The 13,683-nt window shown below is 53.3% G+C and overlaps 7 protein-coding genes and 1 pseudogene across 7 annotated transcripts, besides 9 other annotated features; all 8 read left to right on the forward strand.

Annotated features, from left to right (window-relative positions):
• Positions 1-2,260, forward strand: Tc00.1047053509985.10 (annotated as a pseudogene; the record flags this gene model as incomplete).
• Positions 1-5,355: a sequence feature (heterozygous, non-Esmeraldo-like haplotype).
• Positions 2,345-2,388: a sequence feature (T-rich).
• Positions 2,601-2,622: a microsatellite.
• Positions 2,623-2,689: a microsatellite.
• Positions 2,811-2,830: a microsatellite.
• On the forward strand, positions 2,834-4,171 carry Tc00.1047053509985.20 (hypothetical protein, conserved; the record flags this gene model as incomplete). Its single annotated transcript, XM_802536.1, has 1 exon — positions 2,834-4,171. The coding sequence occupies one exon, from the start codon at positions 2,834-2,836 to the stop codon at positions 4,169-4,171; it is 1,338 nt and encodes a 445-aa protein (XP_807629.1).
• Positions 4,610-5,305, forward strand: Tc00.1047053509985.30 (hypothetical protein, conserved; the record flags this gene model as incomplete). The annotated part of the gene is made up of 1 exon (XM_802537.1): positions 4,610-5,305. The coding sequence occupies one exon, from the start codon at positions 4,610-4,612 to the stop codon at positions 5,303-5,305; it is 696 nt and encodes a 231-aa protein (XP_807630.1).
• Positions 5,356-5,412: a sequence feature (areas merged during assembly that could not be assigned to a particular haplotype. This can correspond to areas where the two haplotypes were merged or to regions with more than two copies in the genome that were merged during assembly.).
• Positions 5,413-13,683: a sequence feature (heterozygous, non-Esmeraldo-like haplotype).
• Positions 5,766-7,349, forward strand: Tc00.1047053509985.40 (hypothetical protein, conserved; the record flags this gene model as incomplete). The annotated part of the gene is made up of 1 exon (XM_802538.1): positions 5,766-7,349. One exon carries the CDS (start codon positions 5,766-5,768, stop codon positions 7,347-7,349), a length of 1,584 nt encoding a protein of 527 aa, XP_807631.1.
• Positions 7,437-7,472: a microsatellite.
• On the forward strand, positions 7,566-9,410 carry Tc00.1047053509985.50 (hypothetical protein, conserved; the record flags this gene model as incomplete). The annotated part of the gene is made up of 1 exon (XM_802539.1): positions 7,566-9,410. The coding sequence occupies one exon, from the start codon at positions 7,566-7,568 to the stop codon at positions 9,408-9,410; it is 1,845 nt and encodes a 614-aa protein (XP_807632.1).
• Positions 9,590-11,776, forward strand: Tc00.1047053509985.60 (hypothetical protein, conserved; the record flags this gene model as incomplete). The annotated part of the gene is made up of 1 exon (XM_802540.1): positions 9,590-11,776. One exon carries the CDS (start codon positions 9,590-9,592, stop codon positions 11,774-11,776), a length of 2,187 nt encoding a protein of 728 aa, XP_807633.1.
• On the forward strand, positions 12,015-12,329 carry Tc00.1047053509985.69 (hypothetical protein, conserved; the record flags this gene model as incomplete). The annotated part of the gene is made up of 1 exon (XM_802541.1): positions 12,015-12,329. One exon carries the CDS (start codon positions 12,015-12,017, stop codon positions 12,327-12,329), a length of 315 nt encoding a protein of 104 aa, XP_807634.1.
• Positions 12,604-12,626: a sequence feature (AT_rich).
• Positions 12,731-13,683, forward strand: Tc00.1047053509985.78 (hypothetical protein, conserved; the record flags this gene model as incomplete). Its single annotated transcript, XM_802542.1, has 1 exon — positions 12,731-13,683. A coding segment is annotated over one exon (953 nt), but the record flags the coding sequence as incomplete, so codon positions are not given.

Here is a 13,683-nt window from a genome sequence, read left to right on the forward strand (position 1 = left end):
TGGAAATGCACCCGCCGTCGTTTCGCACCATTCACTTCACGAAGCTCGGTGCGGTGGACTTTAACAGCAATGAGCAGTCGAATTACCGTTCAAAGGAGCGCAAGACGATTCACATGCATGCGGTGGCGTACTTCGTGAAGCTGCTCTTCCACACCCCGTACCGCAACGCACAGAATGTGTTCAATCAGGTTGGGGTGTACTCCATCGAGTGCCACGGGCAGATGCTCTCGCGCGTGTGGTGCTCCCCTGACAAAACGCCCGTCATTGGAAACAACAAAACAAAAACGGCAGAAGCATGAGCGGCGGTGACCTCACGGAATCTGTGAGAAGCAGCGAACAGTTGCACGGTCTGGTCTTGGACCCTACCAGAAGACGTCAGGAACAACAAAAACGAGAACAGGTAGAAGAGGAAAAAACGCCACTTCGGCCCTTTTTGCGTCAAGAGCTGCGTTCCCCTTATAGTGCGCAGCAGCAGACGCGGCAACAGTTGCCACAATCGCCACCACTGACCCCCGTGCGTGAAATCATCCCCCATGGCAACGATATTCCTGTCTTTCGCTCCGTTCGCATCGTCGAGTTTGAGGAGTTCTTCATCCGTCGCTCAGAGGAGCTGCTCGCACTGAAGGACCAGGCGGTTGCAGTGGAAGACTTTGACACTGCGAAGCTGTGCCGCGACCGCCTCAATCTCATGAACCGGCGATCAAAGCGCATCTACCAAATAGAGCAAGACAAGGTGCAGGCAATTATAGAAGAGGACTTTGACGCGGCGAAGGAAGCTAAACGCGTGATGGACGCCATGATAGAGAGGGTGTACAAGGATGCCCAGTTGCCACGACCACAACCGGACTTTGACCAGTATGAATGTATCGGTGAGACGTTCCACGAGAACCTCAACTACAACCCCCCTCGCAGTGACATGGCCGATGTTAGTGAAGAACGTACTAGAGATAAAAGTCCACGCGATACGGGTGGTCGGGACGACGGTGCGGATCACAGTATTAGTAGCAATGGAATGGACGCGGATGATCACCGTTACAAGAATGAGAGGGATAGCAACAATAACAATAACAACGAAAACAAAGATAACATTAGAATGGATATTGATGAATATCGTGATAGTGACGCACATGAGGGGGATACAATGCCAATGGTGTCAAAATTTGCACAGCGTATGGTCGATATGGTGCGAGACACGACATATGAGATTGACAAGGTGGACCCACCACCGCAGGAGAAGAGTGATGACAACCCCCCCACGCCAAAGATTGAGGAATCGACGCTGCAGCCCTGGGAACGCCGCGTGGCGCAGGCCATCATGGCGGCCTCCTCCGAGACAAATGGGCCAGCTGTGCTTAATCCTTACGTGAAAAATACCCGTGAGGCGCTGGATCTTCTTGGTGTCTTGGGGACGTTTACTACTTGCTGTCTTTTTAGCAAACGTTTCAAGCTGCGTGAGGCGGTGCTTGATGTACTCATGGAGCGAATGGGTGAGCTTTACCAGGCATCGCCTTCTGCGATGGAAGAGGCTCTGCTCCGCTTTCTTGACATGAACGGCCATGGGCTGCAGGACACGATTCCAAACGTTGTTGCAGCGGGCTGTGCCTTTGTGCGTATGGTACTGGCAGACGAACACAAGTGCCTCTCCTCTGTGCTCGCGCCGGTTGTGAATTTGTTGCCACGACTTCTTTGTTGCGCCGCAGATTCCAATCAACGCGTCCGTGACGAAGCGCTGGCGACGCTTACATTGTGTATCAAGACACATTCTTTAACAAATACAACGATCCTCACAGCGGTGCTTGCGCATCCGCTGGACAAGGAGCGACGTCGGCTTCCAAGCTGCGGCCCCCGGGTGCAGGTCGCTCGTCTGACGGTTTTCGAACAATTAGTAACGGCTGGCCACATGGGACTGCGCAACCATACCGAGAGTGTGTGGGGGAAGCTGCTGCGGCCCTGCATTAATCACCAGAGCCGCGAGGTGCGCGACGCCGCTGTGTCTACAATCACGTCACTTGTACAAGAGCGGAAAATTTTGCTGACGCCAAAGCACGTCAACATGATTGATAACGCGGCCATCCGTGACCAAATAAAGGCTGTTGTGGAAAAATCGAATGCTGCCCGGACCTCTGGGGAAGCTGGTGACGCCGTGGGTGCAGCTGCAGGTGCCGGAACGAAATGCAGACCGAATACTCAAGGCGGAAAGGCGGGTAACGGACGAGGTAAGCCTCGCACGAAGAGAGTTAACAGTGATGTAGCGGTGTAGAAGAGGAATGTATGGGGGTGCGGCGGCGATCTTTTTTTTTTTTTCTCATTTATTTGAGAAATGAGAGTAGCGCGATTTTATGCATTTTTTTTATATATATTTCTTTTTTTTTTTTTCTCTTTTTCTCTCCGTGTATTTGCCTGAAGGCCGAAAGACAAGCAGATTGTGGTATGGTGGATGCAGTGCACATTCTCCGTGGCGATTTTTCTTTATTCCCCCTTTTTTTTCTTTGTTGTTGTTGATGATGATGCGTTAGTGTGTGTTTTGCTTTTTTGTATTATACTTGTTTTTATTTATTTGTATGCGTACTTTTTTTGCTTCATCAGACTTCTTCTCCCCCCTCTCTCTCTCTCTCTCTCTCTGTGTGTGTGTGCATGCATCTGCGTGCTTGTACATTGGTGTGTTTACGTGTGTCTCTGTGTGCATGTGCCAATCTACCCGCTCTTTCTTTGCCTTTGCCTGCTTGTAACAAACCCTTTGGTGGGGCGTGACTAAAGAAGAGGGAAGGGCGGAACAGGGAGAGAGTGGAAAGGCAAGGGAAGAAGCAAACGGAGAGGGAGAGGGAGAGGGGAGATGGATCGTCCGTTTGAAACACATATTAGGGCAGAAGAGGTGGAGGAGGAGGAGGCGGAGGATCCGCGAGAAGCGTTTTTGGACCTCGACGACCCCAACAATGAGATCCTCGACGAAAGCAAGATGGCGGAAATCGAAGACGACGACAACGACGACGATGGCGGGGGGCGGGGGGAAGAGGAAACGCAGTCCTGCGGGGCACGTGATGTGGACGAGGTAGGAGACGCGGAGGATCTTAATGGCATTCCTGACCGGGAACCGGATCGTGATGATGCCCTCTGCGTTTTCCGTGGACGTGATGGGCATCCGCTACATGCTGTCACCGCCCATCCACATGACACCCAAATCTTTGCGGCGAGTGGGGAAAGTGACGAGGTGTACATCCTGCAGCTCGCGTCGGACAGGCGCACGGTGGAAACGAGGGCAGTGTTACAAGGCCACAGTGACACGGTCAGCCTTTTGGCGTTCTCACCAGACGGGAAGTGGCTCGCGAGCAGCGGTATGGACTCTGCCGTAGCGCTCTGGTCCACGTCAACGTGGGAGTTGCGGCACTGTCTTCGCGATCTCAGTGGCGAGATACTGACACTCCTGTGGCACCCATCTAGCCTCGTGGTACTCGCTGGTGGCGAAGACGCGCAGGCGGCCATGTGGAATGTTTCAAAAGGAACGCTTGCCATGTACTTTGCTGGCCACGGCGGCCCTGTGACGTGCATGGCGTGGTCACCAGACCACAAGAAGCTTCTGACGGGCAGCGGCGACGGCGGTGTCATCGTCTTCAACCCCAAGTTTGGAGAGCAGGAGGCGTACATCACGAAAGGTCTCAGTCCCGACAGGGCATCTGTCACGGCGCTCTGTTTTCTTGGAGACGATGACCGCTGCGTCGTGGGATGTGAGGATGGCACGATGCATGTTATCTCGCTGCGCGCTGGGCGAGCTGTCGCCTCCATGCAAGAGAAACACAGCCAAGCCATTGAAAGCCTTTGTATCAGTCATAGCAGCGCTGCTGAACGCATCAGTTCGCTGCCTCTTCTTATTTCCGCATCTTGTGACTGTTCAATAGCCGTCTGGAACACCGCAGACCTCACGCTTCGGGTGGTGTTCAATGTTGGCGAGAGTGTCATTCCCGCTGTATGGGCGCACGGCCACTTTGTCGTTGCCGGCTGCAGCGACGGCGAGGTGAAGGTGTGGGACGGGCGGTCACTGGACCAACAGCCACTATTGCGCTTCATGGGGCACCGCCGTATGATCCTCAGCCTCACAGTCCGTGAGGTTTCTGGTGTAGTGGCCACGGCAAGTGACGATGGAACGGTCCGCTTTTTCTCATTGGGTCTCCAATAGTCTCGGATTTTCTTTTTATGTCGTGTGTAGAAGGTGGTCTCGTGCAACTCTCGACGGAAATCCGTTGAAACCTAAAGGCCAGTGGAGCTGTAAATTCCTCCAGCCTCTCTCTAATACTTTATTTTAACACTACAAACGTATGTCTTTTATCGATCAGCCTCCCTATTTTCTTTTCTCTCTCTCTCTCTTTCTGTGTGTGTGTGTGTCTCTACGAGGGGAGGACCCCTTGCTGCACGTCCACTTCTGTCTTCTGCCTTTTTCTCTTGTGTTTTCCACCTTGTTGAGTTTATTTGAGCTTCACAGGCCACACACACACACACCGCTTCTTCTCTACCCCTGCCAGGAGGCCTTCGGAAAAAACGGTACAGGAGCGGAAGGGGAAGACACACCAGAAAAAAAAAGAAAAATAGAGACGAAAAAGGGAAGGTGATATGTGTGATGGAGGAAAACCCCGCAGAGGAGGATGTGAATGAAATCAACACGACGCTGCTTGAGCTACAGGACGCGTTTGCCACGGCGCTGCGGAATGCCGGCGTGTTGGGGAAGTTGCGCGCACAACTCCGTGCTGCGGCCATCAGCGTCATTCGCGGTGACCCGTATCTTCGCACGGCTGCTGTGGGAAAGACAATTTTGCCAGCTGCCCTCTCGCCTGAGGGCCGCGTGGCGCTGATACTGATTGAGGAATTTGCACGCGTGCACGGGCTGCAGCAGACATTAGGTGTATTTGAGGAAGAGGGCAACTTGAGCCTTGTGGGCGAGTTGGAGCGCAACACTGCGCGGCGGCTGCGAGGCTCACTGGAGTCATCGGCGCTAGAGCAGTTGATTGCAGCCGCAATGGCGCGTGAGGCACCGCAGCTTCAAGGACAAGAACCGTTGATGACGTCCGGGTCAGTGCTGCCTGCGTCCACCCCCTTTGTTTCTGATGAAAGGGAAAAGGAAAGGGAGCAGCACGCGGGTGCCAGGCAACAACAGCAGCCGAAAAAAGAAGTTAGAGCAGAACTGGAGACACCGTGTCATCCAGAGATCGCCGCCGGGTTGAAGGAGTACGAAGACTCAATTAATTATAGTATTGTGAGCGTCACGGACCTTCCAGGCGTTGATGAGAGCAATTACGACAAGATAGAGAATTTTTAAACAGACTCCCGAATACTTTCCCACGATCTCGCCATTACTATTACCATTACTGGTACTAGTAGTACCTCATAATACAACATGCATACGGTGAATCCCTTCTTTACAGGGAACAAAACAGAGGGACTGTCAAAAAGAACATGCAAAATGAGATGATGACCGGGCCAAAATGAACTGCAAGACGTTGGGTTTCATCTCTTATACATTATGCGTGTATGCGTCTGTGTGTGAGGGTGTCTCAACTCCCTCCTCACTTCTTTTTTTTCCTTTGATTAGTTGTTATGATGTTTTTTGGGCGGATGTTTCCGCGCCACGTTGCACCTTATAGCCTAAATGTGTATAAATTTTTGGGTGCGTATGGATATAAAAAGGGAACATATATGCATATCTAAATTACTTTCTCTGTGTGTCTCCATATTTTTACTTTCATTTTTCTGTTGGTTGATATGTGTCCGATAATTGCATGTTTTTTTCTCTTTATTTATTTGTGTGTGTGTGCGAGCAGGAGGTAAGGAGGAAGGGGATTTATAGCGGGCAGCGGGTGCGCCAAAGTTCAATGGTTTACCGCCGCTCACGCCTCTCCTTGTTGTCCCGTGCCGTGCCGCCGAGCAAGCTGCAGGCTCTCTTCCTTCGCTGTGGGCTGCGGGATATTGTCGAGGCGCATGGCGATAACTTTGCGCGGGAAGTGGCAATGCGTTCAAAGTACCAGCTGTTCAGCCCTCTTTTTACTCCATATTTTACAATGGAGAGCCATCACCTCACAATGCTTGGCGACACTATCATCGATGACTTTCTTTCCCAGGCAATGCTGCGATACGCCATACACGCCGGTCTTGTGCTAACAACGAACGCGACAAGGCAACTTAATGCGGTTTTGCACAATCACTTCACTTTGCGCCTATTTGCAAAAGAGCTGCATTTTGATGAGCTTGCGGTCCCGCTGAATCTCGATAGCCTTCTCGCCGATGACGGTGGCAAAACGACAGGGGACAGGCTTGCATTTCTGGAGCCGCAGTATGTTGGACTGCGGGAACACGATGTTGCGGGGACGTCTTTTCAGGTCACGCCACTGCGTGCCGGGCAAAGTCCTCTTGGCTGGATGTTCTCTCATTTTATAGGCGCCCTGCAGCAGACGTTGGGCAGTGATGTGGTGCGGCGGGTTTTGTCACACACCTACGGGGACGTGGAAATGAACCTCCCCAGTGGTGCGGCGGCGCTCCTGCTACGCACTTTGCAGCATTTTCCCGCTGGAAACGTCACGGAAGCGGTGCTTGCCGCGCAAGGGCTGCCGTTGCGTTTTGTCACCAAGACACGTGTGCTGTCAGACGAGGCGACGAGGGAGGGAGAGGAAGATGGTGACGAGGTGGCTGGAAAGAAGAGCGTGGAGGAGGCCGTTTTGTGCAGTGGGTTCGGTGTGCAGGACGCGACACGTGACGCAATGACAATTGATGGAATTGCCGCCAACCCCGGCGTGCTTGCATCGCTTGCGGCTGGCCCGGGTGGGATAGACGGCATCAACACGTGGCGTCAGCGGGCGCAACGGGAGCTTCAGGAGGGACGAGGGCTATTACGCGACGCGATCCGGGACGAGCATGACGACGATGACGGATGGCTTCACCCGGAGGAGCGGGAGCGCTACAGGCGAGGCGCAGCCTTCTACAACGCTGTGGACTTTACCGCCGTGGCAAATTACTTTGCCGATTTGTACGGGATACCTCAGCCTGTCAATGCGCAGCGAGTCACACGTCTGAAGTTTAGAAATTCCGTTCGAGACCCGCTCTTCTACGACACACGCTCCGACATGCGGAATGGGGTGCCCTTCTCGACCGACGGTGAGCCGCTCGCCCAATATCTTGACCGGTTCAACCGGCCTCACAGACGTCTCTTCGAGGTGTCGCTTGTTGTTGGTAGCGGCGAGGGCCGTACTGCCGGTCGCGCCATTGCGACACGTTACACCGTCGCACGTGAGTCGGCGTGCAGGGCGTACCTTGGTGCCGTCCTGCACGATCTCCACACGATGAAGGAGAGGAATTCCACTGCGGTGTAAGGAGAGATTTCCGGTTTTTTTTTGTGTGTGTGTGTATTTGCCCGAGTTGGATGGCACGTGATGCTGGAGAGAAGAAAACAAAATGATTGTGCGTGTGAGTGTGTCCTGTGTGTGTGTGTGTGTATTTCTTTCTTTTTTTCCATCATTCACCTTCTGTTTCAGGGTCTTTGTGCAGAAGGGGGTTGAAGGAACTCATGTGGGACAGCTGGAGCACCGATGTTTTGGTGCAAGTCGACATTCGTTACACACTTTGCCGCGGATGACTGTCAACTCTTTCCGACGCAGCAGAAACTCTTTGACTTTATCGACGCGCAGAATGAAGAGGAGGGGCAACAGGCGCATTCCGCACCAAAATGGCTGCCGTTCAGTATCGAGCTCCCCTCAGAGGAAGAGGTGGTGCGTGAGTTGGCGTCGCGGTCGCTCCGTGCATCTGCGGCGGCGATTCCCACTCATTCCGGTAGCGGTGGTGCACGTGGCAGGCTGTTCCGCAAACGGCCTTTGAGCATGCATGGGGAGGACACGCGGAAGACTGACGATGAGGCCAAATATTTTTGCGAGGGGAAACGTCAACGTCGGGTTGTGCTCCGGGAAGATTACGCGGTGTTTTATGGCGTCACGCCGCTCTCCTCGCAGACGAGAATGTTTCTTGCGGCAACCGTCAATGGTCTGGCGCGTGTGGTGCGAGAGATTGAGCCACTGCAGCAGCACTTGTATGAGGTGATACGCGAGGGAGCGCCATGTCACATGTACCTTGACGTCGAGCGCGAGAAGGATTACTCCGCATGGCTTCCCGTCGTAAGCGTTGTGGATGACGACAGTGAAGAGAACAGGGTTATATACGAGTGCCGGAGGGCAGAGGAGTATTCGGCGGCCTTGTCAACAGCCCTATGGAAACCGCCGCGTTGTTGTGCGTGGAACTGCCGACTGCGCGCTGACAACAGTGAGACGACGACGGTACTGCTTACAGAGCTCCGCCGGTTTCTTTGCAGCACATACCCTGCATTGGTGAAATCACGTGACTCGGAGAATCATGGTGCCTTTGAAGATGAGGATGACACTGTTCTTCCAACTGATGACAACAGTACGGCAGCACCGCTGGGGCCTGGCGTAGAAGTGATGGTAATGCGGTCTTTGGACGCGACGGAAAAGGAGGGTGGTCGGGGTGGGAAGTTCTCGCAGCACTACGTTGTGAAGTTTGGTGGACAGTGGTTCAACAGCAACGCCGACGTCGGACGAATTGTGGGGCAGTTTGTGGAGTACTTGTACGAGCGGGCGGTGGCGGACCCTTGTGTGCACGTCGCACTCTTCTACCATGATTCACCGAAGGATTTTGCCGTTCTGCCTCCGTCTCAGCCCTCACGACACCTGCCTTTTCTTCCACTTCGGTGCGTCATCGACACCGCCGTGTACAGTCGAAACCGCATGCTGCGCTGCCTCGGGAGTTGTAAGCTGCACAAGAGAAGCATTCTCACGGTGGAGCGAAATGTTTCCGCCAACTTCCCCACTGGAACAATCCCGACGACGGCAGACAGAGTGGCACTCTTTTTCGACTCTCTTGTGACCCTGCAGGTGGGGCACCGGGAAGTGATTTTAGTTCCGGCACCAACTATTAGCACCTTTGGAGCGGCTTCGTCAAATGAGGGTTGCAAATACGGCAGCGGAGAGACTCAGTTAACGAAGGACGTCGATAGAGCGCGCTATGACGCCCTGGCGGAGCACGTGGCACGGGAATGGAGCATTGTTGGTGGGGTTCCTTGCCGAGTGAGTAGTGTGCGTCAACGCGGTGGACGGTACCTGTTTTTTCTGCTCGATGGGTCACGCTACTGCAGTAACGTGGGACGGCAGCACCTCTCGAACAATGTCTACATCACCGTCGACTTGCAGCAGCGCGTGTGGGTGCAAAAGTGCTTTGACCCTGATTGTGCCTTGTACAGGTGTGCGCCGCGGGCGATCCCTGACGATGTTTGGTCCACAAACAGGCACGACTGGACGAGTGAGACGCCAACAGCAGCTCTTGCATCCCATGCATCGTTGCGGACAATATTTCAGCCACCAAGATAAAGGAATCCGATCCACTAATGCCCTCCACATCATGAGATTTTTCTTATTTTTTATTTCTCTCTTTCCCTTCCCGTATGGTATATATGTTTGTTTGAAAGGAAGATCTTCTACTCTACTATCTATCTCTCACTTTCTTTCTTCTTCTTTGACGAATCAAAAGTAGGTTGCGTATAAAGTGAATGTTGCGGAGACGAATGGTTTGTGTGAGCGGGTGTCCACGTGGACCCACCGAGTGGACATCGATCTTTGTGTTGTGGATTGCTGCGTGGCTCATGACATGTGGCGCCACTGCAGAAAGGGGCTTTTCTGGTGATGTCCCGCCTGCACCACACGATGCAGCGTACGCAGCCTACTTTCGCAACTACCCAATAATGCGTCCCTGCATCATGAAGGCGGTGTTTATGGCAGTGAAAAGTGATGACCAGAGCAACAACTCCGTTGCGTACAGGGGCTGCAGTATCGCTGACAACGCCGTCGTACCGCATGGCCTTCTCCTCCTCCATGCGACCGAAGTGGCGCAGGCATCGATGGATGGCTGCGAGGATAACGCATCGTCACTGCAAGAGATTATTCGCGGGCTCTCAATTCCTGATACAGTCTCCACAAGTGGCATTGGACTCGTCTTGTCGACAAGTGAAAAGGACGACTATGAGGAGGGAGGGAGGAAAAACAGGGTGAAAACGAATACTCAGTATGACATGACATGTTTTCTGGCTGCTGTGCAGCACTACAATGCGGTAGCAAATAAACATACGCAGGGTTTGATGCCACCCATTACAGCAGTGGCATTCTCGGACGACAACCGATGTTGTCGTTTCTCTGGAGATCGCCGCAGCGGTGAGGAGTTGTTGCTTCCTCGCGAAGTGAGGAGCGTGTATGAATTTGTTATCCTCTACTTTCCCAGTGCCGCTACCAGCAGCAGTGGCCCAGCAAATAGTGACTGGACGGCTCTTATGAATGCTGCCGAGTTCAACCGTATTCACTGGGCTGCGGGCCGCAGGTACCCGCAGAATGTATTGGAGACACGAAATGGCATGCCACTTGCGGAGTTATTATCGTCACCCACGAGGGTGCGAAGTTGCTTGGAAGGCCCCTCGCCATCATGTGTTCCGTTGAGCGGCTGGACTGTGTGGACGAGCACCGCTGACATGCGGTGGGAGTGGAACGAAACTTCATTGGACTTTGAAAAGAAGACGCGGAAAGGCGCCGTTGCATTGCTGGTGGCTTCTACAGCAGTATCGCTTGTCCAGGATGCAACTCCTGGCGCGGACTGCCCCGCCAGCGCCATCGTGGCAACATTGTCGGTACTGGAGGCACTGCGGCGCGTGGGTGGGGATGACAGCCGCGATGTGTACGCCTTTTTTTTCCCTGGCGAGCACGTGGGCAGTATCGGGAGTGCCCGCTTCATCTCCGACGCGACGATGCTGGAGTGTGTCCACGCCGGCCTCAGCAACTGCACAGCGCTGGCATACAAAGAAAACCTGAACTTTACTACGGTGGATTTCAACGCCATCGATACGTTTCTTGTTGTGGATCAGGTAGCCTACCAAGACGCCCCACTGTATTACCATGTCGACAGCCGCGTGGGGACGACGGGATCGGCGCAGCAGCAAAAGGCGGAGCTGGAAATGGAAAAGAGTGGCGTCCGCCGAGCCTCCACCACACGTCTGCCGTACTCCCCCATCACAACGTTGTTGGATCTTCTCCCTGCGGTGATAGCGGGCGAAAAAGTGTTCCTCACACTTACTCGGTACAACACGACATTTGCAAATCCTGACGTTTTTACTGTCGTTGATAAGACAACGGAACACTCCGCACTTCGTCCAGCGTCTGTTGCGGAGGCGGCTGATGTCATGCTGCGTGTGCTACTCCCTCCCACGCAAAACGCAGCTGAGAGCCCTCCCGTAACGTCGGTAAATCGCAGTCTTGTGGAGCAGCTGTGGGGATGCTTTACGGAGAATTTGCAATGCAAATTTCTCTCCGCGCCAAACGATGTGGCGGAGTTTATGGCGCCAGACTACAGCGTGGGCGACATGGCGAACAGTCGAATCACCGACACACAAGCAGCCATTGAGGCGGCGCTTCATCGCATCGGCTGGACAGACGTCGCACGGTCTCCAGCGGTGCCAAAGTCGCTGCGCATCCCCCACGGCGACTGGGGTGCGACGTGGGAACAGGACAAGGATTGGATGCGGTTGCACAATGACTCACGGTACGAATTGCACGTGATGAGCTTTTGGCGTGGGAATATCGGTGCCAGAAGCACTATGGTGGGATCTGAGACCGTCGCTCTGATCTTTCTTATCCTTAGTATTACTGCCACCATCTCCCTCACTCTGTGCATTCATGTGTGTGTTAGGAAGTAAGAATTGTTATTGAGTTTGTTGTTGTTGTTTTTCTCCTCCTCGTGGAGAAGAGTGGAGGGGGGTGAATGAAATGCTTAGAAGACGCCTCTGGAGCGGGGAAGGGAAGAGCGAATTGAAGAAAAAGAGAAGGGGAGGGCATCGCGCGTGTGTTTACGATGCATACGTATCCAACTCATGTGCCGTTCTTCTTCTTTTAATCCCATTTGTATAAACAAGGAAAGAGGCCATTTGGAATATAATGGAAGCAACAACGAAGTCTGGGGACAAAATCACGCTAGACACAACGCATGACACTGGCTTTGGGTTTCACCCGGGGGAAATTGTGCACTTCACAAAAAGTCTGCGGAACGGCAAATTAGCTCTCATTCGCGGTGTGGCGGATGGTCTCTTGTGGTTTTCCGTATTTCGTACTGTAGAGGAGGCGGAGGCAGCGGAGGCCCTGCGGGCTCCCGTAGATACCGCCAGCTGCCGTGCCAAGGAGGAGTTCATACGACAGTTTGGATGGGTGTTGGATTTAAAAACAAACCCCGCGGCACGAGGCGGCGGCGTATAAACCAACCGGAGAGAATAAATAAATGAGTCTTTTTTGTTTTTTGTTTTCCTATGTGTGGTATATGTGTGTGCATGCATGTATCTATCCTTTCATGGTGCTGTGGAACCAGTGTATGGGCTCCGCAGGAAATGAGTCAATAGACAAATAGTGAGAGAAAAGGCTTGACACCCACGTGGAGCATTTTTTACATTTACGAAGGCATGCTTCCCCTCCTGTATTTATCTGCCTTTTTTGCTGTTTTGCTTTCTGGGCATCGACTCATATGTGCTAAAGGAATTTTAAAAAAAAAAAAAAAAAGAACAAGGTTGGGGGTGGGGTGGAAGGAGCACAAGGAAAAATACATTGGCACGTCGATAGACAAATAAATTGCAGAGGAGAGCGGGTAGAGTTGAGGGAGAGTGATGCGCAGGGGCATTGTGAATCATTACTACTGGTCGCGTTACCGTATGCCAACGCAGATGCCGAAGTTTGATGGTCCTGCCCCCATTGCCGCGCCGCAAAACATGAACAGCACAAAGACAAATGAGTTCATTGATCCTATCGACGACAAGTTCCCATTGAGTATCCGCGGCCCCCTGGTGCGGCCGGATGTGCCGGAAGATCAGTATGTCGACAGTTGGTATGTATGCACATCCATGACACACCACCTTGGCGACTACCGACCGTGGAGCGCAAGTGCCCCACCCAATGCCTATCGCTTCCGTCCGTACAACGAGTTTGATGCCAAGGGTAGGGAGTACGTGGAGTACATGCGACAGTTTGCCCGCTACGACCCGCGCAAGTCCCAGGGAAAAGGACAAAAAGGTTTCCCCTTTCGGGATGCCTACCTCACAAAGATGAATGAAGCAAATAGGACCACACCACCGCCCACACTCGAGACGATCATGGACCGTGCGGTGCGGGAGAAACATCAGCATGCACGCGTTTTGAGTCCAATGCAAGTGCAACGTGATGTGGGTCGCTCAGAGCCCCCGTTGCCATGCGCTGGCAACATCCCCGTGGACCGAAGTCAGTTCCCGTTTTGTTGGAAGACGGAAGACTGGTACGAGTATGAGGTAGCCAAAGTGAGAAACAAGCGCTTCGTCTTTGAGAACACGGAGGAAGATGGTATTAATGGCTCCGAGGTGACGTACAAAATTGTTCTTGAGGGTTTCTGGGACCATCACGTGATGAAGCTGGCGGAAGATGTCTGCATGTTTCTACGGGATGTGGGTCGTCAAGTCACCGAGGAGAAACTTGTCGCGGTGCGGCGCGTCATGGAAGGACTTACAGGCGGTGCATTCGATCCGGAGCTGATCAACTTCTTTAATGCCGCCCGTGCGGGCCCCTTTGGTCGCCCCGACGAGTACGACGC

Source organism: Trypanosoma cruzi, genomic scaffold (genome assembly GCF_000209065.1).
Source record: "Trypanosoma cruzi strain CL Brener 1047053516567 genomic scaffold, whole genome shotgun sequence".
Taxonomy (NCBI): Eukaryota; Euglenozoa; class Kinetoplastea; order Trypanosomatida; family Trypanosomatidae; genus Trypanosoma; species Trypanosoma cruzi.